We start from the raw sequence: 26,335 nt of genomic DNA on the forward strand, positions 1-26,335 counted from the left end.
TTCATTAAGTTCACAATGATCTTCGAGGAAGATAATGGAATTATTAATGCAGGAAATAATAACTTATATAAAAATGTCTAGTAATAATTTCTATTAACGATCTCCATCTCTAATGATTGAATGTATCGTGGCAAGACTGAATAATGAATAATTAAATATTTCAGACTGCACGCAGAGATAGCGTTGCATCGCAAATCATTTGATAAATAAGGAAGTGTTTAATTAAGGAACGTGGTGTGCTGAGCTGAGAGAGTATCGAAACTAATTGCAGCTGGGATTTACTATCGATCTACTCGAGATTTTTGGTAAATTAAAATAACAGTGTACAGCATTCATTAAAACAATAATGCAACATTAAAAGAACATAAGGTTAATATTAGAAGACTATCACTTAATTTGAAGTATTAGCAAAATAAAAATAACCATGTATTTATAATATTAATTGTGACAATGATTTATTTCTATTTCAATGTTTTATTCAATATTTTATTTCAATTTCCATTTCAATTCCAATATCTTATTCAATATTTTATTTCAATTTCAACTTCAATTCCAATGTTTTCAACATTTCATTTCAATTTCCACTTCAATTCCAACATCTTCAACATTTCATTTCAATTGCTACTTGAATTTCAACGTTTCATTTAATATTTTATTGCAATCCCTACTTCAATTCGAATGTTGTATTCAACATTCCACTTCAATTCCTACTTCAACATCAAGGTCCCCAACATCTCATTCCAATTCCTACCTCAATCCCGTCTCCATCTCGGTCCAATTCCCATTTCAACGAACAACAACTCTCCCACGATCACCCGAAAAACATAAAACAGAAACTTACAAACAAAATACCCAACAATCAACCAGCGATCCGCTCCAGTCAAAACTATTCTCAATCCTCCAACCCCCTCCAGAACAATAACAAGATCCACAACCAACATCGATAAACAATTATCCCCGAAGTCAACGAGCACGAATAGACATCGCACGGCGCACGTGCCGTTACTCACATTTTCGAAATCTCTCTTTCATGTCACGGCCTCACGTCGCCCTCGTTCGGTCACTCATTCTCGCGTGCCAGTCGAAATTGCGATCCCGTTTCGAGAATAAAAAGAAAGAACGATCCCGTGAAAAGAAAGTCCTCTCTCACAATCGAACCGAGCAGCGTATCACATCACACGTCCGGATCACAGAATCTCCTCGACAGTTGACCGGCTCGGAAAACTCTTCGAGAAAAGCGCGCGACCGCGAGAGGATAGGGACGTCGGTTGAACAAGATGCGACACGGTGAGAGGCCGAGGCTCGACTGAACACGGTACGCGATGAACATTCTACCTGGGACCGAAATCTTATCCTCCCTACCTGGCTTACCCCCACTGCGATCGGACTAACTGGCCTGGCACAATACGAACGGTTCTGGCCAGGTCGGCTTTTCTTTGACCCTTACGGGGGCCGATTTCGTAAGAGGTGTTTTCACTCGGCCGGAATGTGGCGGGGTGGGTTTTACACGTACGATGGGACTGACAGATTTTTAGACCTCTTCATTAACCCTTTGCACTTATAGAATAGGACAGAAATATTAACCCCTTGCCGTACAATGACCAGTGAGACTCGTGATGAAGATTTCTAAACTAATTTAACAAGAATCAATGTTGTTCATTACCCACGGGTCAAAGCAAACAACTATTTTGCTATTATCAATGTATTATCTTCAAATGAAATTTCCACCTGAAGTAGAATGGAAAATTTTGTTGTATTTCTTTCAAATTGTTAATAGTAAAATATTACACGAGCTTAGTAACGAAAGTAAATAGTACGCTGAGGGGTTAAAATAGAAATATCATTGTCGAAATCAACCCCTTGCCCTGCAATATCGTGTCAGACTCGTGGTGAAGATTTCAAAGAGAATTTAACCCCTTTTCCTACAACGACGAGTGAGACTCGTGGTGAAGATTTTCAACATGATTCAACAAATATACATATTTCTCAGTTCATTTGAATTCAAAGTAAATACAATTCTTCTGTAATCAACTATTATATTTAAAAGGAAATATAGGCATAATATATGCTTAGAAGTTTTCTCTTTTTCCAATAAATTATTAATGAAAAAGTAGCCGTATCAGTGGCGATCCTCTGAATTATAATATTTTATTCAATTCAGTAAATCTTCTAAACAAACTATTGGAACAAGCGAAGCTAAAACGAATGATTAAATCCCTAAATGTAATTTCGTAAGTTGTAACTTTAACTAACTATATCTATAGGATTAATTTCATTTTCTTTATATAAAATATAGGATTGCGGCCGTCACAAATATGTGACACTGATAGTAAACATGTTAAAAGGTATGAGTTGAAGCTTCCTCTCATATACTCACTCTACTCACCACTAATCACACATTAATAAGCAACATCTACAATTCCACATCACCTCATTGGTTAACGATTACCGCCATTGCCAAGCTCCGCCCACCAAATAACGTAACATAACCTCAACAACTGAAATATCACGTTAAAATTCATCGATTCCAATGATTCCGCAGCTCTCGAGAAAGCAGTAAGTTTCGAGGAACGGTTTTACATTCCCTTTCGCAAACAGCACAAAGAAATGCCGATCCATACGCCGCAGTTTTCGCAACAAACGATTTTCCTATTCGTTTTTCCACGGCAGATCGCAATCAGGAAATTCTTTCGGGGTCGTTTCCGAACAGAGAACTTCGTCGCTACGGTTTACGATCGTTTTTTCTCCATCTCTTTCCTTCACAATCGAATTATCGGCCAGCTCGAACGATTATCGCGTTGAAACGGGAATTATGCGCTACGTTTGTCCAATTTTTTTACCATTTCTTTATTATTAGTTTCACGATGCAGCGACGTGACGGCGCTGCGTGTTACAGGCGGTTTCTTGTTTTCAATTAAACGCGCTCGGAATTGGTAATAAATAAATTCCTCGAATTAGAATGCGTTCGTGTAATGCCCGCGATCCAAGTTACTTGTGTTACAACCTAATAATCGAATTGTATAAAATCGGTCGGAATAGTGGACTTTCTCCCGGCGCGTTCACGTAATAAGTCCGAAATATTATCTCTGCACACACAGCACCGTTACGTCATCGTGCGAGTATTTTCCGTGTGTTGTTTCTTTTTTTCTATCTTTCTCTCTCTCTCTCTCTCTCTCTCTCTCTCTCTCTCTCTCTCTCTCTCTCTCTCTCTCTCTCTCTTTCTCTCTCTCTCTCACTTTCTCGCTGCATCTCTCGCTTAAGCACTCCTTCTTCTGTAGTTTACTTTCGTCGAGGATCGATGGGCGTTAGTCCCGCGAAAAAAGAACCGTGGCAAAGGTTTGGTCTTAATTTTGAAAGCAAACACCGTGTGGCCTTCGTTTTGCGAAACTGCTCGCACCTCGACCCAATTTTCCAGGTATGTTATCGTAATTAATATTAATGTGGCTTTCGAAAATGTTGCCTTGAAGAAGAGACTGTTTTTGAATTTGACGGAAGAAATTTGTTGTTTTCTTTATTTGTTTGTTGGGCAATGGGATAGGTACTAGTCACGTTAGTGTTGATAGTAGATGTACTGAATATTGGATTTAGGATACTATAGAGTATTGGTGATAGTCTAGTGCTTGATTAGTGTCTCTAATGTTATGGATTTTTGAAGATATTAACTTTGATTGGATATAGGTTACTTTAATGTTAGCTAGGTAAGGGTTAGGTGTAGACTAGACATTATTGGGTTTAAGATGGAATCAAATTTGCAAAAATTGACCAATTTTCTACCTTAGAAGCACCTAGGCTCTATTTAGCTTAGTTCTAAGTTATCTTTGACCTAAATTTCCTTCAAATCTTCAAGTTCTAACAAAATCTTAGCCCTCAAAATACCTAGGCCACATGTATCTCAATCCTAAGCTGCCTCTGATCCAAATTTGAATCAGATTTCCTTCAAATTTCCAATAATTCTGATCAAATTTCAAGAGGCCTCAAATCTTTAAAGCTTCTACTTAAATCTCACCCTTTAAAACACTCAGACCACATTTATCTGAATCCTCAGCTACCTTAGACCCAAGTTTGAATCAAATTTCTCTCAAATTTCCAAAAATCTTGACCAAATCTCATGTTCCAAAACATCTAAACCTCAATTTAACCCTAAACTACCTATAGTCAAAATTTTTCTCAAATTTTCAAAGCTTCTAACCAAATCTCACCCTTTAAAACACTCAAACGACATTTATCTTAACCCTCACCTACCTTAGACTCAAGTTTGAATCAAATTTCCCCCAAATTTCCAACAATTTTGTCCAAATCTCATTCCCCAAAGCATCTAGGCCTCAACTTAGCCTTCAGCTACCTTCCACTTAAGTTGTCCTCAAATCTCCAAAGCTTCTAACCAAATCTCACCCTTTAAAACACTCAGACCACATTTATCTCAATCCTCAGCTACCTTAGCCCCAAGTTTAACTCAAATTTCCAACAGTTTCTCACAAATCTCCAAACCTCCAAAGCCTCCAATCTCAAATCTCAAATCTCAATCTTCAAACCACTCAGGCCACCTTCATCTCAATCCCAGACTACCTTTGTTGAAAATGTCCAGATCCCATCATCAGAATCCTCAATACCGTCGTATCCTGAATGAACAATAGTCCGCGGCAAAAGGCATCAGCGCGTCCCGGGGCTTTCAGTTCACGAGGAAGTAAAAATGCGACTGTTTTCGCCGTCGCGTGTTCCCCATTATGCGCCCGACTCTCGTTCCCACGTGGCGCGACGTCAGAACGTGGAAATGCTCACTTTCATTCCCGTGGCATCGACCAGAAAGGCCGGGGGACGTCTGCCCGTAACTCAGTTACATCGAAAGCAGCCGCTCGCAATTACGAGCCGGCTGGCGGCGGTAATTTCCTCGCCCGGAAAAACGCGACCTATCGCGAATCGGAATATGTGTATGCACATTTTCCGCAGTCTGTCCTCGTCGCGGACCGAACTGCTCGCTGAGGAAGCGAGCAATGGCGGGCGCGACGGACGGACGGACGGACGCGGACGGTTTCGCTCGCGACGACCGATAGCGAAGCCACCTTCCCTTTCACTGTCATTATGCACGCGTGCTTCTTTCACCTTGGCGTCCGCTTTCATACGCCGACGGTAAATCACTGGACGCGGATCGGCAGCCCAGTAATTTATGGTCGTTCGGCTCTGCCACAGAGAAGCGGACCATCGGAGATAGAGGATGTGTGTCTATTGTATACGGAGCAGATCCGGAGTTGTTCCGTTCTCCAGGTGTACAGGACTGTTCAAATGCGGTGTCGCTTGATGGGACGCTTGGCACTAGATGTACGAACATTTGTTGTACAGTTTATTTTAATTATTTATTAACACTAGGTTTACACATATTTATTGTACACTTCATTCTATTATCCCTAAAAGAATTGATGCTCGTTTATTTAGATTGTGGAAACTGGAGATTTGATAGTAGGCAATTGGGGTACATGTCAGTGTGATCGCATCAATCAAAATCGGCGTGAACATTTACAAAATAATATTTCTAAAATCCAATATGCGTCAGTTTGACGCGTTCCGTAAACCTAGTGTTAAAATTAATGAACTATAGAAATTACAACAATTTCTATTGTTCCCGGAAACATTGATGTTCGTCCGTTTAGATCTAGGGAATTGAACGTTTAAAAATTTATTGTTAGGAACCATAATCGCGTAATTGAATCAATCAAAATTGATCCAAACATTTGGAAAATAATGTTTATAAAATCTAATATGAATCAAATTGACTCGTACCGTAAATGGAGTGTTAGTTGAATGTGTTATTGATTGGAAATTGATGGTAGTTTCGATAATGATGGAGTTGCAAGGAATAGATATATTAGGCTCTTCTTCAAATTATACGGGAGTATTCAAAGGTGGAGTCACTGGAGGTGATAAAATTTATACTTGAATGTGTTATTAATTGGAAGTTAATGATGCCTTGGATAATGATGGAGTTGTAAAGAGATAAATGTGTTAGGGTTTTCTTCACATTATACAGAAGATTTCAAAATTGGAATTACTGGAGGCGATAAGATACATATTAGAATGTATGATTCATTGGAAGTTAATGATGCCTTGGATAATGAGGTTGAAGAGAAACTGAAATGTTAGGCGTCTTCTAATTATAGAGGACAACTCAAAAGTAGAGTCTTCGTTGTTGATGTGATGTATATTTCAGTATACTACTACTTTGAAGTTAATATTCTTACAGATAATGAGGTTAAAAAGAAATTTTTGTGTTCTCAAGGAAAGGAAAGTGTTATGCGTCTTCTAAATATACAGGACTACTCAAAAGTAGTCTTCGTAATTGATCAGATATGTATTTGAATGTTCTACTGCTCTGAAGATGATAATATATTGGATAATATCGATGAGAAGATATTAACGTGTTATCAAAGAAACTGAGATACTACGAACAATATAAATTGTTGCTTAAACATCGACACTGTTAAATACTACCTAGTACTTCTCTTAAACAGAAAAATGGAGTCTGTTGAGCCAGTTTGTTTAGGCCACACTTGCTACAACTTCCACAAACCATATCAAACAATTCAATCGTCACCACGAAAACACCGTGTAATATTTAAAAAAAAACACAATATATTTATCTAAAATCAGCTGATACAAAGGTAACAACGAGAAAATTGTACCGGTAATTCGTTCTTCACCTACTCCGTCGACTTAATATCAAAATGAAACGTCCATCCAAGGTCACGACTTCCACTCCAACAGCCAACTGCACAACGATTCCATTTCAACGTTCTCGTAAGGTATTTACACACTTTAAGTAGACCGTTCGACGCGTTGGCTTATTAGGCGAGCGAAGGTTACGTCTAAAAGCGAAAGTGGTGGGGAAGTATCCTTCGAACAATAGTTTCTTAACACGTAATATATAGTATGCATCAGCGACTAATGCTGTAACGAGCCTGCACCGTCTTCGTTCCCTTAAAATTACACCATCGTCGGTCACTTTTGCTCGGTACCGGAGATCCAGAAACTTTGTACGTGTACCATGTCCCAAATACTTGAAACGCAACGAAGACAAACGACTAAGTTATTCGATTAACCCTTTGCGGACGAGCGTTGTTCAAACTTCTACGAACTCTGGAACAGTGAAAATGCGTCGTAGCCTCGAGTACTAGAGAACAAGAACACACAGCATATCGATTTCTCCTTGTTTGAACAATGGAACGATTCATCTGCAGCTTTCGATTTCGAACGTGAAATCTAATTCGACCGCAATGAGTTGATCATCAGCGAATAAAAGTTGCAATTAATTACGCCTTCGATCACTCATATGGAAACGAGGTTCGTATCGTCGGCCAAGCAGTTCTTTGATGTTAGCACCTTCACCTCGTTGGCCATTAAGGTTTTGCTCGAGTCCGGGCACACTTTGATCCTAGAACAAATCAACGAGCAACCATGTTACATCTCTCGTGAGCCGTGATACAGGGACCGTGTCAACAGTTATTGACAAGCGGGACACGCGCCGGGTAAATTACCAACTATGACCGGCCCTGTCTCTCCGCCGAGAGTGCTATTAACATTTCGACGTGATCGGAAGTGGTATTAACATGCCCGGTACTTAGCATCGCGTATTTCTGACGAGCCGACGCTCGGTTTTTGCGGAAGTCCGTTTTTGCATATTGATATTCAGCGGAACTTCCAGGAAGTAAACATACTTGCTGGAATTTTATGCCACTCGTCATTGAAATCGATTAATTAATATTTCATCGGCGTAGTTTGTTGATTTACCGTTCTTCTTTTTTATATTCGAGAGAAGTTATTTTTAAGAGGATACAGTGATTGTAAATATTATTATAATGTAGAATGAGAAGTATCTATATTTCATCCGATCGAATCTCAGAAGAAGGTAAATTTGTTAAAATCTTTGAAATTTGTCTTTTTTGAGAAATTTTCATTGATTTATATTTTAGAGATACTATAAAGGAACTTTCAATTATAAATTTCAAGAATCAATACAGTAGTGGCTGTTAAATAGTTATTTCACGTAGCAATTGCCCCACAATCAAATCGTAAAAGAATGATAATAAGGAATAAAATTCTCAGATTTTTTAATTAATATTTCATGAGCGTAGTTCGTTGATTTACCGTTCTTTTGATATTCGAGAGAAGTTATTTTTATGAAGATATAGTGATTGTAGATATTGTGACTGTAATACAAAATAGAAAATGGTTAAAATTATTAAATTTTTTAAAATCTGTAAAATCCATTTTTCCAGAAATGTTTATAGATTAATCTTTTAAAGACACCATAAAGCAACTTTCAATAATACATTTTAAGAATTAACATAATTGTGACTGTCATATAATTGTTATTTCACTAACATAGTACAACTTAGCAATTGCCCCACACTTAAATGCCAAAAGAATATTAATATAGATTAAAATTCCCAAATGTATTCAATGAGACATCAAAATTGAACAGAATGGAGTGTAGAAGATTAAAGACAGTTACCCATGCGAGAATTCCAGACTTTCCACGGTCAACGAATCGATGTAGACTCGCGGAGTGTGCAGAAGACGCCACGTGAGCGGATTGAACACGGAAGGCTCGTATTTCCACAATATCTCGACCGTTTCCGGTTTACCGACCACGTCGCCGGCTAACACTACAGTATGAGTGCTACCTGGCTCGTAATATTTCGTGTAAGAGCTCAGCTGCATCTTCTCTGTCATCTTTCCATTCTCTCCGATCACTCGGATCACGAAGATCCCCACTTCACCACCGTGGGCCAGGCTTTCATTCGTTTTCGAGATATTAAGCGTCACTTTGTAATGTCCCTCTGAAATCATTGTTGTTTCAATCGTTAATACATTCGTTGAACATTATATGAAAAGAAAATAATGTAAATCTCAATCATTCTAGAATATTCAATGAAATATAAAATAAAATTGCGAACAGTTTGATATTCAAGATTAAATATTAAGTGAATCATAAATAAATGAATAAATCAGATTGTTAATGAATCAATACTAATTTTATAATCACTGTGCCCCACTGATCATAAAAATTATTATTTCAAGAATAACATTATATTGGAGTACGAATTATAAAAACTTTTTAATATATTTCTTTCTAATATGAATATTAATTGAATCATAAATAAATTAATAAATCAATATAAATTTTATAATCACCGTGTCCCACTAATCATAAAAATTATTATTCAATGATAACATTATATAAAAGTAGAAACTATAAAACTTTTTAACATATTTCTTTTTGAATATCGAATGCAATTATTGCAACGAAGTGAATCACTGTGCTCTCAATACGCGGCAATTGCGTTTAAATTGAGTACACTTTCGCGCCACTCAGAATGAAAATGGCGCGTGATGGCACGAGGCCGGTTAAGGAATATTCAATTTTCGAGAGAACAGTGTATTACTCATGCCGGTACACCTGACACTAACTGCAGAATGGCTTATCCGATCCGACCATCAGGTAGACAGAGGCATGATAGTTTCCTGGTTGAGCGTCCAATCCGAACCTCGGACAGTATTGGTTCACGCAGTCGAAGCACCTGCCTTCCTTGAACTTATCCCAGGATGAGCAAGGGACCGCCAGAAACGGGCAAGCTGTATTGATGCTTTCTATGAAGTACTCGTAACTGCGAATGTGATTGCAGTTGAGGAGTCTCTTGATTCCTACATGGAAAAGAGGAAATTGAATTTTCTAATCGATCGCCGCGTGTTCTGGCTTTATCGCCGACAATATGGCTGTTGACACGTTGATTGCCACGAGAATTTCGAAGTGTAACAATACGTATTCTTTCATAACAAAGGCAAATTGTATTAGAAATAATTATTAATGACTTGGTATCACAGTACACGTGTTACACTGTCATCTAGCTGATTGTGTTACTCAGTATTTTTATTTGAGATCAGTTTCCTTATTGTAATTGTATATAAGCAATTTTGAAGTTCCGGTCATCGGTGACCACCGTGGCAAGCAACGTGTTAAACTGAACGCTAAATCAGTTTCTTTCTTGTTTTGAATTTATAAAGTAAAGCTTTACTGAAATATATTCTTTTAACGTTATTTATATGTTTAGTTTGATCCCTTCAGCCTTCTTATAATTTGTTTTATAATTTTGAATCGTTGGGATTACTTCATTTGTAATAATTTAGAAGAGAAGAGAAGACTATTGATAGTTGGATAGTTGAGTAGTTAAATAGTTCAATGGTTAAATAGTTGAATAGTTTGGTGGCTGAGTATTTTTTTGGTTGAATAATCGAGTAATTGAATACTTGATTAGTCGATTGGTGAAGTATTGTAGTTCAATAGTTAACTGAATGGTTGAGTGCTTGAATAGTCAAATAGTTGAATAATTGAGTAGTTGAGCAATTGAATAGTTGAATAGTTAAATATTTAAGTAATTGAGCAATTGAATAGTTGAATAGTTAAATATTTAAGTAGTTGAATAATTGAATAGTTGAATACTAAAATAAGAGAATATTTAAGTTGTTGAGTAATTGGACACGTGAATGATTGAATAGTTGAATAATTAAACAGTTGAAAAGTCGAATTTATTATTAAATATCTAACTATTCAAACAATTGTACAATTAAGTAGTTAAACACCTCAATATTTAAATAGTTCATTTAATCCTTAAATACTCAAAACATAGGCCCAATTAATCATACAGTTCATCACATAGTTCATCACATTGCAAAATAAAGTAACCTTCCAAAAACTCCCCAAAACACAAAATGTAACATTCGAACGTCTTACCATGAAACAAGCTCCCACGTTCCAAGGTGATGGAACCGATGACACCCTCGTTGCAGCCAGGCTGATTGCGACCACCGCTCGGATAGAAATCGATATGCGCGACAGGTTGGGTGATACCAAGGCCGCCGCTGATAAACGGATTGGAATCGGTATGAATGGCCGTGACGAATGTCGCGTCCGACGGATCTAGCCTCACCATAGTCGACGTGTTGCTGAAATGCGGCTCGGCGGGATCGAGGCCTTTTGACATGGAAACGGAACGTGAGAAGATTCGCTGAGACCACGTTGCTGCAACGTGGTTCATTCATTTTTCGACGCTTTTTAAGGACCTTTCGTGCTCCGTTTCCTTTTAAGAAACCGATCGAGACATTGGAATAATAACTTTCCCCACAGATTCCCAGGCTACGTTAACGAGTATTTTAATCTAATTAACACCTAGGGACGTCGCAGACAAAGGCACCTTATTTTGTTAACGCATTCTTCTTGAAATTTATAATTAAAGGAAGAGTGTTTGTGTAATTTTGAATTTTTGTGGGGAAATTTTAGGAACTTGGGAACAAGTGTAGATTAGATTCTTAATAATATTATAATTTAGACTATAAACGAGAAAAATTTGTAGTTTAATCTTTTTAGAAAGCGATGTAACAGAATAAAAAGGTAAATGGTAAATAATATTCAAAATTGAATCAAAAAGTTTGCTTGACGATTTTTCTATGGTATAATTTTAGGAACTTCGAAACAAGTAATAAACTTCTATTTTAATACATTAAATTCTTAATAATATTATAATTCAAATGATAAACGAGAAGAATCTGCAATCTGATTTTCGTAAAAAGTAATATAATACAATAATAATGTAAATGGTAAATAATATTTCAAATTGAATCAAAAAGTTTTACATTTGAAACGGATAATGAAGTAACACATGTTTAGAATTCTAATTGATCAGATGGAGTGTTTCTGGATTCCTAGATTTTCGTTGGTCCGTGGTGCCAATTAAATTTCTTTTTTTCCCCTGATCAGGTTACACTCATATCACACAATCATCACGTAAGAATTACCACATGTCCCCGAAGCGCGCCCGTTACACCTACATTGCGCAAAAGCGGAAGTCGTTTTTCGGTCTGGCGAGATGATAAATTAAAAGGCCGAAAGGAAAGCGATCGTTACAGCACTCGTGACAGGACTTTTACATTCTCCCGCGGGAACGAGCGACGCGGATTTGTTTTCCTGGTGGGACAGGAAATGAATCGATAGCTTCTTTAATAACTTCTTTATGGAGGCGTGACCAATCGTTTTCTTCGGTACGCTGTTCCAATAACTGTGCACTTATTCAATCAAAAACTCCTATTTCCAGATAATGGAGAAGTATTAAACTAAGGATCTAGAAAGAATCTGGATTGAAAAGCTAATGGCAATATACAAAAATTATTAGACAATAACTGAAGTGTGTTTATTCTGCTAATTTATTTTGACGTCTAAGGGGTTGTTCATTAATTCATAGGTGTCCATTTTTGTTTACATAAGCCTAGATTATTGGCATAATTCACTTTTGAAATTTATACTTAGGTTATCCAATTAATTAACCAGATTTTTACATTATGCAACCATTCGCAAATTCTACATTCGAATTCTTCTATTTTAATAAATTAATCATTTTAAACAAACGGTTCAATTACATAAATTCGAATTATTAAAATAATTACCTTTCGAAATCTATATTCAGGTTATTCCATTAACTAATTAAATTTTCACGTCTATTAATAACACAATTATCAAATGAACGAATCTCAAACAATATAAAATAACTACCCCTATCTTCCAACCATTCTCAAATTCTACTATCAGATTCTAAAGTTAAATTGAAATTCTTCACCTAATATTTAATTCCACCAAATTCTCCTACATTCAATTTAAAAAAATTAACCATTCTAAACAAATGATTCAATAATATAATCCACCCTCACCTATCTACCCGTCAAACCTACAAACTGACGTTATCACACACTGACTTATCCCGTCTGGCCCTACCAACAGAGGCGCCATGGGCTCTCTTGCCACTTCTTAGTGTCTCGTGTTCCCTTATTCCAGTTGTTTACCGGATCTTGTCTTCGGGCGGGTTTAAGGGCGTCGTTGCAGGGCTCGTTCCCTTGTCAGTCAATAAACCTGCCCACCCAGAAGTCAAGGGACCGATCGTTTCGCGTTGCCAACCAAGGCAAGCCCTGTAGGAGGTCTCTAATCACCCTGATCTCACCCTGCCTCGCCAACCACCATTTTTCCCTTACGCCCGACGAGCTTTCGCTGGCTCCTGGTGTCCTGGTAATTCCCGATGGGATCGATAGCTTACGTAACAACGACTCGGCCAATCGTATTGGCCCGATCGCGTAGCGCCAATAGATTGATCAGAAATTGAGAAGACTTCTTAACTATTTTACAGATTTCCATACATTTATTCGGGAAAAATTGTATGAAACGTCAAAAACACAATGGATTCTATTATATTCGTCACGGAAAAATTACTTTGTATTAACGTTAATATTTTTCTTACAATATTTCTGATAATTAGAATCCGAAGATGTATGGATAATTATTAAATTGGATTTTTAGGCAGTTAAACGGTAATAGATTCTAAAAAATTATGAATCTATGTAGTGTACGTTTTGTAGTGAAAATTTGAGTTTATGTAATTGTTATTTTGTCATTTTTCTTTTTTGAGATAGATAACTTTAAAATTGAAGTTAGTATTTATGTTAATTTCGTTGAGTTCAGTTTTCGAATGTTATCGTAGTGTTTTAGGGAGATGGAGAATTTTTTATTGAAATTTGGAACGAAGAAAACGTTTGTTGGGTTTTAAGATCTCCCACGTTTATACAGACGCACGCCGCGGAGCGCGGCGACGAACAAGATGGCCGACACGATTTTTCGGCGGTGTCTCTCCTTCCTTCAACTGTTCCCCTGATCTTTTCTGATTCGATCGGCTATCTTCGTACGTTTCCGGGCGATTCTGGCCGCTGGCGGAACCAATTTTATTCGGCGCGATAGGTGGTCGCAAGATCCAGCGGAATTATAAATTAATTCAATTATTTAATCACTTCCTCGAGGCGTCTCATTACCATAATACTGTCTAGAGACACATTTTACACTTAAAACTCAGCGAAAAAGAAAGAAAACAAAATTTGTTTACTCAGAGTCTCGTTCCCGAGGAAGTTGAATTTAAATATTCATCAAGTACGTGTTAATTATATACACGACAAGTAGAATTGTTAAGCCAAGAGCACACGTGCGATTTGCCGAGCCAATATTTACCTGCCATCTCGTCAAAAAGTGAAACTTCAAAGGAATTTTATTCCTTATTTCTGTCTGCTTGAAAAAGTCATTAGCCTGATTGCTCTTGATAGATTAATATACTTAAATTGCAGGAAATTGAATCTGCTACGTCATTATGCAGCTAATTTTACCATTAAAATTCTCCTTAATTTAACATAGAAAAGCTTGCTACTTAAGATACATTTCCACTTGAGAATATTACCTTTGTTCTACTTATAGTTTATTATATTTATTCCTGTACAACAATCTATTAGGTAACAACAATTGTAATCGACTCACCTGTGATTCTTCCAAGCTGAATCCCATAAGTGTGCCTCAAGAAGTAACCAACGTAGCCACAGGTGTGTGCGCCTAGACTGTGACCGATGCAGTGTATCTTGGCAGGGTTAATTCCACCGAATTCGACCAATTGTGACACCAAACGAGCTGTCATGGAACCGACTAGCCTCGTGTTGGCAACAGCTTGCGTGTAAGGTGGCCCAGCGCCACCGATCCAATTGACAACGACCACGTCGCAATTTTCTCTCAACAACAGCTCCTTCATTGTCCTCTGTGAAGGAATTGTTTAATATAAATAAAAGCGTATAAATAAAAATCGATATCGAGAAATAATTGAAACGATTCGTTCCCGATCGCGCTGCGGTAAAAGTTACCGGGGGAACTCTTAATGCACTTTCGTAACTTTTACGACGTTTAAGATATAAATCAGTTACGTTCAGTGGTGGCTACTTTCTTTCGATGCAAAGTGCAGTATTGCCTCTCTATAATCACGTTTCCCTGATTATGCGCCGCGGTTATCTGGAAGGTTTTAATCGGCGGACTACGAAGAGGAAACGTTCTATCTGCTCTATTATTTCGCTTTTATGTGCAGGGTTCCCTCGATTTACTTCGTTGACCTCGGCGGTAGCTTCATCAGTGGTACATTTAGGGGATAGGCGAAGAGAGACATGCTATTAGACGAGTGAAAAACGAGTTGGTAAATAATTAACCAAGGGAACGATGGTTCACATGTTGGCTACGGTGACTGGAGCTTCCGAATTGCTTGAAAATAATTACAATAAGAGAATTGATATTGAATCAAAATATTTAGTGACACAAGAAGCTAGATAATAGTGTAATATAAGTACTGTGATACCAAAATATTAATAATTTTATTATAGGAATATTTAGCCTTTATTATAAAGGCATAATTCTTACTATAACAAAAGGCTAAATATTCCTATAATAAAATTACCGGAGCTTCCAAATTGCTTGAAAATAATTACAATAGGAGAATTGATATTGAATCAAAATATTTAGTGACACAAGAAGCTAGATAATAGTATAATATGAGTACTATGATACCAAAATATTAATAATTTTATTATAGGAACATTTAGCCTTTTGTTATAGTAAGATTTATTCCTTATAATAATGGCTAAATATTCCTATAATAAAATTATTAATATTTTGGTATGACAATACTCATATTACACTATTATGTAGCTTCTTGTATCACTAAATACTTTGATTACTATATTTACTATATCAGCATAAAGGACCATAGACACGATTCAATACTGTCACGAAAATTTCTAATATTTTGTTATAGTAAGATTTATTCCTTTGTAACAAAACGTTATAAATTTTCGGGACAGTGTTAAATCATGTCTATGGTCGTTTATACTGATTTAGAAGGTCTCAAGCAGAGAACTAATACAGAGGCAATACTGTATTTATCTTCGTTTTATATTCTAAAACTCTGAAAGACATCATTATAGTGTCTAAAAAGGATCTGCAGAGATTCCGATTAGGAATTTTCAATGTTTTTGGGTAAATCGGGTGGAATAAATTTGTTAGAAGTTACTGTAGGAGCTAACGATCATTTTTCATTGCTTTTTATACGAATTAAGTCGAATTTTAATAAAAATTGATGAAGTACCAGGACCCAGGACTTATCGCCGTTGTCTAGAAAGCCATGAATGATGAGGTAAAGATTGTTCTTCTTTCGAATGGCCGCCTTTCGTATAGTTTCGCGTTTGTCGATCTTTAACTCGTTCGGCTGACCCTGGTTCTCCCTTGTGTACAGCAAGTAACGAGGGTTGATGCTGTCCGGTCTGGCGGGGAACGTGGACACTGGCCGGTTCTCGCCTGACCAAGGTGGACCGATATAAAAACAGCCGTACGGTTCGAAGCATCGCCACATGTACCAACCTGAGAAAAATTCAGCAAAAGTTCCACTGACGCTTTAAATAGACAAATCTAACCGGAGTTCTAAAATATTCTGTAAATAAAGTAGTCTTTAGTAAAAGGAAATCAGATAATGGGAAGAATAAGAAATTATATTTATAAGAAATGTAAACAATTTTGAAAATATTAAAACCCTGCTGATTTAAATTGAATGAATATTCAAATTTTTATGTTTAAACTTCGATTTGATTGAAAAGTTTTTAAATTTGATTTACTATTCAATAAATTTGAATCTTTTTAAACAACTATCGACGAAATAAATATTGAACATTCAAATCTTAATATTTATCATTCGAATTCTGAAGAATTCTCAGTTTCAATTTTCAAATATTTAAAAATTCAAATCTAATATTCAATAAAATTGAACCCTTTTAAACAACTGTTGACAAAATAAAATATTGAACATTCAAATCTTAATATTTATCATTCGAATTCCCAAGAGTTCACAGCTTTAACTTCTAAACACTTTAATATTCAATCTATCATTCAACTAATTTAAATTTCTCTTTTTCAAATAACTCGAAGTTTATTCAAATTTCTGTTATTTTTATCTCCGATGATTTTTGGAATCTACTAATCGCGAAACAAGTGTTATCGCGACGGTTCGTCCATTCATGCGATCCAAATTGAATGCAACACTATCAACCGCGCGGGATAAAGGGAAACGTTGGAACGTGCACCGAATTGCCGGTCACGTGCGCCCGACCTTCGCCACGGTTAATCGTAAATCCAACACAAAGACAAAACACTGGGCGCGGCGTTCGAGGAACTGATAGAATACCGTCTGCAGAGATAACATTAACGTGTCAGATAACCCCTGGCCGGCATGGCAATTCGTTGCGCGTTGTTCGAGCATCGATCTACTGTAAATAATGATACACCGCGATGTCCCGTCGAGACTGATACATAATTGGATCACGCTGATCAACAAATTCCAATTTTTCAATTCATCTCTCGTCTACAGTAATCCAATCAAACTGCACCACTATAACTGTTAGTAAATTAAATTTGTCTAAGTACTGTGCCAGTTATAAATTTAAAGGTATTACTTTATTTTTGATCATCTAGTGATTTATTATAATAGATTTCATTTTCTCTCATGTTTTTTCAATTTGTAGTAAAAATATATACAAGATATTGCTTCACGAAAGAATTTGAAGTTAATCCACGACAGTCATGCAATTGAATTCAGTACTATAGCTATTAGTAAATTAAATTTGTCTAAATACTGTGCTATTTATAAATTTAAAGGTATTATTTTATTTTTAATCATCTAGTGATTTATTATAATAGATTTTATATTTTCTGGTATAATGTTTGTACAATTTGTATTAAAACTACAAAGAAGATATAGTCTCAGAAAAAATTTAAAATTCATCTGCAATAGTCATCCAATTAAATTGCACTACTACAATTATCAGCAAATTAAATTTGGCTTAATACTGTAAGTTCCATTTAAAAATTACGAATCATTTTTTCAATTATTCGGCAATCTGTTATAATAGATTTCATATTTCCCAAAGTAATGTTTTTTAAACTCATATTAAAAACATTCAAGAGACTCAGTTTGAAGAAAGAATTCAAAGTTCGCTCGGAAGAAAGTTTCGAGAAAGTCCATTCGAAAGCAAAAGAAAAAAGAACTCACTGTCCAGGAAATCGAACTCATTTTCCTCTTCTTCCGGTGACAAGGTCGTTGTCACGTACTCCTTCGTGAAGTTACTGTCGATATCCTTCGAACTTGAGTTTCCTGGCAATGAAACTATCACGTTCGCGGTGGACGCTAATAGTAGCAACGCCTCGTTCAGGATCATTTTGTGCGAGTTCCTCTGCGTTGCGCCCAAAAATTTGTACTCCTTTAAATTCGTACGATGGAACGATCTCTGATCAATTGGAAATGATAAAGAATATCAGATTCAACGAAAATTTTACATTAATCAACAAATTTCGTTCAATTCAGAATCTAGTTCTAGAATCTAATAATTAGTTACGTATTTTACTAATTTCTGCTAAAATTATTCGCAATATTTCAGTTATATTATATAGTAATAGATTTTAATATATTTCGAAAATTCTTAAATAGATAAATAACAGTTTAAAGAATATCAGATTCAATGAAAATTCTACAGTAATTATCAAACTTCGTTTAATTTATCTAGAATCTAATAATCAGTTACGTATTTAGTTTATTTCTGCTAAAATCATTCGCAATATTTCAATTCTAACGTATACTGCAAGAATTTTAATATATTTCGAAAGTTTGTAAATAGATAAATAACAGTTAAATTAAGCAACGTTGATGCAATTTCCGCAGACGACACTTCCAGCCGCAAAGTAGGTATTAAGTTTCGCTCTTACTTTCAGCGAGCCGACAAACCGTTACTTTTTCTCCATAAAACGCTGGAATACCATCGAAACAATGTACAAAACGTAATTAAACTGCTATGAAATGATCCTATAAACCTCGCAGTAATCAAATTTCTCTTTAATTCAACTTCGACTTTCGTCAGTGCTCATTTTACACGTTTATCCGCGATAAAAACGCGTGAAATACGCGTCCCACGGGCAATAAACGGGTATTTTAATTAATTGTCGCGGAAAAATGCCGCGACGTTGTTGATTATAACGTTTCACGTCGATTTCGTTTTTACGGCGTTTAAACCGTCGCGGGCGAGAATTTTTTAAAAATATCCGAAACCTTCCACGGAGAAAGCTAAATTGTATCGATAAAAAAATTTTGACGTTTTTTTGGAGCAATTAAAAATATCACCGGGTTCATTTTTCTTTTCGAAATTACAACGTTTTCACAGTAATGGAATAAATGAAATTAAAAACCAATGGAAATTATATATAAGTCAGTAAGAATATTTGAAGAACTCTTCTTTTTATTTCTTATAAAAAAAAATTAAAACTTTTGTATCAGTCCAATATATGAACCATGTTTTTTAAAGTAGTCCACTTTTGAAAAAATAGTGAATTAATGGAATTTTCTGTGAAATATAGATATCTTCTTTTTCTATCTGATAGTTTCAATGGTAACCCGTTGCCCTATGATTTCTTTTTCAATTATGATCGATACATCTACTTTGTTATTAATAATTAATTGAAAAGAACAAGAATTATGGACATATTCCAAACTTTGCATTTTCACCATGTTTTATTGTTTTACTTCAATATATTTGTTAAATTCTGTTAAAAATCTTCACTACGAGTTTCACATGTTATTAGAAGGCAAGGGGTTAATGGTACCCTCGTGGACACTATCGTCTTCAGAATGGTCCCTTTGGGATGGTAAGAAAAGGTCGATCGTTGCGTCAGTGGTCCAGTAACAGGACAGGAAGCGTTTCTTCGGTTTCTTATTTGACTGCGGTTCTCCGTTGATGATCCTCGATCCCTAGTATGCGCACCGATAGTAGACGCGCGTGGTAAATACGATCGAAAAAAAGAATCGATTGACGTAAATGGCGATAGCTTGAATCGGCGGAGCAAACGATGCTCGAAATAAACGAAAAATTCAAACGTCGCGGTTGGTATCTGCGGTCAAGAGTCGCTCAAGTGGAGTTAATTCGCGGTAAAGACGTTTCTAATCCTTCCACCAACGAGAGGAATGATTTTTTGACGCTAGAACTACCGTAACAGACGCAATGACTGGTTTCGGTCTTCTTGTTTCGCAGTTATTTATGTCTCGAAAGCACTGAATATGTGAAACGATTTTGAAAATAAATAGTTTCACTTGAATACTATAATGAATGTCTGAAGAAACTGAAAATTATCTATTGTTACCATTTTTATAAGGATTACGTATGAATTATATTAAATGCTTGGTAGTGTTAATGAAAATGACTGTTTTCAGTTTTCTTGTCTTGCAATTATTTATATCTCAAGAGCACTGGATATGTGAAATGATTTTGAAAATAAATAATTTCACTTGAATACTTTGATGAATGTCTGAAGAATCTGAACACAATTTATTGTTACCATTTTTATGGGAATTACGTACGAATGGTAATAAATGTTTCTTGTTTTGCAGTGATTAATACTCAAAAGCACTGAATATTCGAAATAATCTGCAAAATAAATAGTTTCACTAGAATACTGTAACGAATGTCTGAAGAAACTGAAGATAATCTATCGTTACTATTCTTATAGGAATTACGTTAATTATATTAAATGCTCGGTAGTCTACTGTTCACACTAGGTTTATTATAAAATTTATACTATCAAAGTTGATGTTCATTTAAATCGTAGAAATTAGGAACTTAAAAACGGACAATTAAAACATATATTTGCGCAACTGCATCGATTAAAATTGATATGAACTTAGTCAATAATATTTATGAAATTCAATGCGCGTCAAATTGACGCGTTCCGTAAGCTCAATGGTAAACAATAAATTTCTCGAACTGCCTCGAACTTGTAAACAAACAATGTTTAAACCTTTGCACTCGGAAGTTTTTCGCTGGAAATATTCAACGCTTTCTGATGAAATATTCTCTGAAGCAGACTAATGAAAAAATGTACATAAATCAAGGAGCAAAGCTGTTTTATTTCAGTATTCCATGTATTGGCGTATTATACAAAGATTCGTATTATATATAACCTTATAATTTTTCTGTATCGAGTCAAGTTGCGAGAGTCACCTCTCGAGTCCAAAGACTTAAGAGTTCTGCGTAGTCAGTTTCTTAGAATATTGAGTTTTTAAGTGAAGAGTTGATGATTTGAGATGCAGATTTTTTGAAGAAACTAGTATAATTATGGATTTTAATTGCTGTTTCGTTATTAGTGGTTGTTTTAGTATGTTATGCGACAATTTTAAGGGTCAATCACGTAAATGGCACGAGCTACGTCTCTCTTAATAAAGATTTAAAAATGCAGGAATAGGTTAAAATCGCTTCACAATGTTTACTGTTTCTTATCTTGCACCAGTGTATTGGTGATTCGGTTGTGGTTTAATTAGTTTATGAAACGTTCGATAGTGCAAGGTTGTTGTGAAAGAAGTAGTCTCAACATTGTATGAAAAAATAAGAATATTGAAAGTATTAAAACATATTTTGAATTAATGTATAGAGAGACTTAAAGATTCTTCTTCCCATTGTAACAAATCTAGCTTAGTTAACTATTATTAATCATTTCTCGAAATAATTCCTGAAGATCCATCAATCCATACAAATATTAAATCTCATTAATCTTGCATCATACAAAACAATTTTAATTTCAAATCAGACCCAATTACTAATTATTCCTTAAAATAATTCCTGCAGATCCATCAATCCATAAAAAACTATTAAACCCCATTAATCTCGTGTCGTGCAAAACAATTGCAACTTCAAGAAGAGCCTCCCATCTCATCATCCCCATATCGACATCATCCCATAAATCACTGATACCCCCCATGTCTGTCGCAATATTGCGAAATATCTCTTAACTACCCAGTGACTCACCTATTACAGAAACATAAAGAAACATCCATGCACGATTCAAGAGTATCAACACCCTGGACACTGTAAACAACTCCAATTGTTATCCTACGAGCACTAAGAAACACCAGAAAAATCGTTTCCCCACGTTTCCTTTCGTCGAGAAACTATCCTTTCGCAACGGTTACGTTGCCAGCGAGCCGAGGAACGTTTCGAGGGCTCAAAGTCAGGGTCCCCCGATCGTGGGTTCACCGATCGAGCAACCACCGCGCACTAATCACTCAAGAGCGCCGATGGCTCTCGTCTGGCCTGCTTTATCACGCGTTCGGCCCCACTTCGTTTCCACGTTTTCTCTGTTGTTCTCGTTACGACGAAGTCACGGGGAGCCAGACGGACCCTGTCCCGAGCCGCGCTAAATAAAGAATGGCACCGCCGCGGAACCGGACCGGCCACATGTGCAGGAAAGGCCCTTTTCTTGCCCGGCGTTCTCGCTCGTTCTTTCCTCGAACCTTCGTCCCCTTTTTCTTTGTGCCAATTCGCGGCCAATTAGCAGCGATCAAAGACCCGACTGTATGTGGCCTGCTTGTTTCGTTCAGTTTTTATTGCGGTTTCTTGCAAATGGAACTTGAAGGTTGTTTGCTGGGAAAATTCAGGGGTAAACGAAGGGTTGGAATGAAATTGGAAGTTAGGGACGGTTGTTGGAATTATATTGTGTCATGAGAGAGTGATAGTGATAATAGAAGAATAAGGAAATTAGAAAAGGCAATTAGTGTTTATGATTAAACGATTATCACCAATTAAATGTAATGAAATTTTAAAAAGTGGTTAAGTGAGTAATCTATAGTATTGTAGATTGGGTGATCTCTTTGAAATTATGATATGTTATGGGAAAGCGATTAACAGTAATAATAGAACAATTATTATAGAATACGAAAATTAGAAAAATTAGAAAAAAATAATTAACCTTCATGATCAAATGGTTATCGCCAATCAATTAAAGTAAATTATAAGAAATGAATAAGTAAGTGATTATAGTAGGTGATCTTTTTGAAATTATATTACGTTATGGGGAAGTAATTAATAGTGATAATAGAACGAGCTCTATCTAAGAATAAGAAAATTAGAAAAAGCAATTAATCTTTAAATCAAATAACCTTCACCAATCAGATTAAAGTAAATTATGAAAACTGATTAAATGAGTAATGTATACTTCATACCAAAGGGTCAAAAAATGGCACCGTTACTAAAAAGCCTTCAAAACTACTTTCCAAAAACCATTTCCATTTTAACCATCAACTTTTCTTCAACAAGCATACAAGCAAACAAACATGTACAATCAATATATATCTAATTCAACGAATGATCTATAATCTACATGTAGTCACGCCTTAATGCTACTCACTCGATCACCAATACAAGGGTGAGCAAACTCTATGCATGTGTCACCAGGGTAGGTTCACAAGTCTACGGTAAAGGTGTGTTTCCACCAGTTCTGTATGAACGCATACACGTGTACGGCGATCGATCGACGTGCGTGTGGCTCGAAGCAGTGTCCTGGATCAATAGGAGGCACAATGGGGGTTCGTTCTAGTGCAGTTAACCCTGGTAAACCGAGAACATTGCCACCAGCATCCCCTATCGTTTCAACCCCGTGAAAAAATTTCCTCCTCTAGCCTGATACGTTCCTGATTGAGGACACCCCTAAGATGTGTCTCGTGTTTGCTCAGGGGATGTTGCAAAATCACCCTAAACGCACTCGGGACAGCTCCTCGACTGTCCTGGGATCTTGATACTCGGACCGTATGAGTGTTGCATCGTGATTGCCGTGAAAAGTATGAATGACACCCCTGTCACGTGGTGACAGGACGTCGGGTGACACCATACAACCACCCCTAAAGCTAGAAGGGAAGTTTTTTCTGAGGAAGAGTACGATTCAGGGTATTCTATTAAAGACTATAGTACTCGAAATGAAATGGAGATTGATTTCCTATGAAATTAGTAGTAATTAATAATTATCAAGTACTTTTTATAATAATACAGGGGTGGGTTTAATAAAAATGATTATTTGTCAAACATTACTCTTCCTCATCTTACCTCCTTCGATTTTAGTTTCCACTTCCATATATTTCTATTATTTCACTTTTTTATATTTTATTAATACAATATTATTTATAATCCTACAATTTTTCATTTCTCATCTATCTTTTTATATTTGCAATGCATTCTATTAACGACTTTGTTGATACTGGTATCATTATAAATGTTACTATTAATGTTACCATGTTAATGAAGATAAAAAATATATTGAAAAATCAATAAACTTTTTTTTTCATATTGATTAAAAATTTTCCAATGTCGGTCAGAATTAGTGTATACGTATTTGAATAAATTATGAGCGACACACAATATTAAGTGCACGCAGTTAACAATTGTTGCGCGTGTAAATGACAATGTTAATGCGATTGCGGAGCTGCTGGTAATGCGGGCGTGCGTTGGGCTTGCAGGAAAATGGCGGACAAGCTGATCCCGCTTCGTTCGATGCCGAAGGGGCCTTCAGGACCCTTGAGACACTCCTTCTAACCCCTGCTACCCTGTTACATTGCCCTATCGAATCCCCATTCACTTACGCGCGTATTCGTGCCACGGTATCCTGCGGATATCCCTGCAGAATCAAAATGGCGGACCTGTTCAGAGACAACTTGCCGCTGGGCCAACTTGCAAAGTCCCTTGTTGGAAAAAATTAACTTTCTGGATTTCAATGATTATTGATCACAGCACCCTAGGTCACCGATACTAAGAAATTACAAAATAATAATTGTTTGCAATTATTTTGTAATTCAAAATTGATCTATGTTAATAAAATACGTATTATTGTTAATATTCATGTTTTAGTTTCGTTTGCTTTAAATTTTGTTGTTTAGATCATTTGAATGATTGATGTTGAAACAGCTAGGAGAAACTTATTTCCGAGCCCTATCTGCTCTTTCCATTCCATAACTTATCATTTTTCACGAGTATTAAATAACCGAATTTCACAGAAGCCGGAGTACGTTATCAGTGAGAACTTCTAGATACCGCCTTGACCTACGACTCTTATTACAAAGTTTCAAGTCATCTAATCAGTAATAGAGTTCCATGTAATATAATGAATCTGACAATTGTACTTTGAATATGGTTCTCTTAATGAAGTATGCAATCAAGGAATTTACTTCCTGTAGGATACAAAATAGACAAATATGTAATTAATAAGAAATTGTTAAGATATCTAAATAATCCCTTTTCCTATTTGCAACGAATAAAAGAAAAGTCAAGATTATATTTCTAACTGAAAACTGAGGAATACTGAAAATCTTTGTATAAAAATATAAATATTCAGTGTGCTTTGGAATGAACAATATGAAGTGTATCTAAATTTTCGTTTCCCTACGGTACTATCCTTCGCGAAACGTAACCTCCCTCACGACGTTCCTACATCTTCTTCCACTTTCTACGTTCCTATTCCGGGTACCGACACGTGTCCGTCTGATGTCGGGAACCGCTTGTCACAGGTGTCGCTGGTCACACTTACATATATAAAATTACTCCTATTAAAATCAATCAATCCTCGAATAACGTACATTTTAGAAAAATCGAAATTTAAAATCCTGTTCGGAGGAGGATGTAAAGTTTTCAGACTTTATTATTAGAAAACGTAAGAAATTGCGAGAAATGGAGTACAAATAGTTTGGAAGCTTTAACCTATGCATGTGTGTCGCTCGCACTAGAAGAAAAAAGAAGAGTAGTTCAAAGTGAACACGATTTTTCAACAGGGAAACATGAAAATGTCGAAGCTACCAGAGTGCAGATGTACTCTGACTCTTTGGACCGTGAAAACAGTGAAAACTACTTCCTCACATCCGGTTAGTATCCTTAGGGGACACTCTCAAAGGAGCACCTCGTAAAATCTATTAAAAAAAGGCAACTATTACCTCATTTGCCTCGATAATTTCTTCGGAATCTTCCTGTAATCATTCAATAATAGAATAGTTCAAAACTATCTAACACTAGAACGACCTGGTCAAAATGACCAACTCCTAATTTCTTCTTTTAGAATGACTGCAAACGTACAGATACTTCTTTAAGAAATGATTAAAGAAGCTGATTTGGTAATACCTAAACTGAAGAATAAACCAATTGAAATGTCAATAAATTCAAATATATAGCTTTTATAAAGACATTTTCGAAAGACGGTTTAAGTGCTTGGTAGTTCTAGTGTTAAACAACCATAAATAAAAAGTCAATATTCCATTGAAAAATAAAGTTACCATTTCAAATAAGAAAAATGAATTTTCTTCTTAGTAAATTTAAGAAAATAAATAAATTGTGTTTTAGATGCTTAATGATCGTTCATTATTAACTCATAGAAAATACAATTTCAGGGGTTCAATGTAAAATAATTTGTACCCTAATATAAAATGTAATGTTTTTCAGACTGATGCTTGAACGGGAAACGTTGGCTACGTATGAGCGCCATATTTTGGTAACAGCCATTGCTCCGAGTCCCTATTGGTAGGGACCACCACCGAGCACTGACCACACGCTC

The 26,335-nt window shown here is 36.1% G+C and overlaps 2 protein-coding genes and 1 long non-coding RNA gene across 7 annotated transcripts in view; 1 reads left to right on the forward strand and 2 right to left on the reverse strand.

Annotated features, from left to right (window-relative positions):
• Positions 1-6,445, reverse strand: part of LOC116426010 (pancreatic triacylglycerol lipase) — a 44,560-nt gene extending 38,115 nt beyond the window's left edge. For all 3 annotated transcript variants that reach the window (XM_031974433.2, XM_031974430.2, XM_031974431.2), the window contains exon 1: positions 1,011-6,445. In XM_031974433.2, the coding sequence (XP_031830293.1) occupies positions 1,011-1,012 (2 nt within the window). In that variant the 5' untranslated portion in view covers positions 1,013-6,445. The remainder of the gene's footprint in view (positions 1-1,010) is intronic.
• On the forward strand, positions 3,289-26,335 carry LOC116425898 (uncharacterized). Its single transcript, XR_004234795.2, has 3 exons — positions 3,289-3,415; positions 25,563-25,652; positions 26,224-26,335. It is a non-coding gene; the product is annotated as an uncharacterized LOC116425898 (long non-coding RNA).
• On the reverse strand, positions 6,602-22,165 carry LOC116425897 (pancreatic triacylglycerol lipase). 3 transcript variants are annotated; one of them, XM_031974177.2, is made up of 8 exons: positions 21,778-22,161; positions 17,985-18,219; positions 16,032-16,303; positions 14,390-14,660; positions 10,784-11,023; positions 9,463-9,696; positions 8,504-8,831; positions 6,602-7,423 (listed from the first exon to the last, which is right to left on the reverse strand). In XM_031974177.2, exons 2-8 carry the CDS (start codon positions 18,148-18,150, stop codon positions 7,318-7,320), a joined length of 1,617 nt encoding a protein of 538 aa, XP_031830037.1. In that variant the 5' UTR covers positions 18,151-18,219; positions 21,778-22,161; the 3' UTR covers positions 6,602-7,317. The 3 variants fall into 3 exon arrangements, with proteins under 3 accessions (XP_031830037.1, XP_031830038.1, XP_076221091.1); XM_031974178.2 differs by lacking the exon at positions 21,778-22,161 and adding an exon at positions 19,586-19,922; XM_076364976.1 differs by lacking the exon at positions 17,985-18,219 and having other exon boundaries at positions 21,778-22,165.

This window comes from Nomia melanderi, chromosome 2 (genome assembly GCF_051020985.1).
Source record: "Nomia melanderi isolate GNS246 chromosome 2, iyNomMela1, whole genome shotgun sequence".
In the NCBI taxonomy this organism is placed as follows: Eukaryota; Metazoa; Arthropoda; class Insecta; order Hymenoptera; family Halictidae; genus Nomia; species Nomia melanderi.

Bases quoted from the DNA above. Each gene is read 5' to 3' on its own strand.
- LOC116425897 (XM_031974177.2), bottom strand. From the start codon at position 18,150: ATGATCCTGAACGAGGCGTTGCTACTATTAGCGTCCACCGCGAACGTG. The intron at 11,024-14,389 runs GTGAGTCGATTA...CCATGTCAAAAG, and splicing joins TCAGCTTGGAAGAATCACAG to GCCTCGATCCCGCCGAGCCG. The intron at 9,697-10,783 runs GTAAGACGTTCG...TTTTCCATGTAG, and splicing joins ACGTGGGAGCTTGTTTCATG to GAATCAAGAGACTCCTCAAC.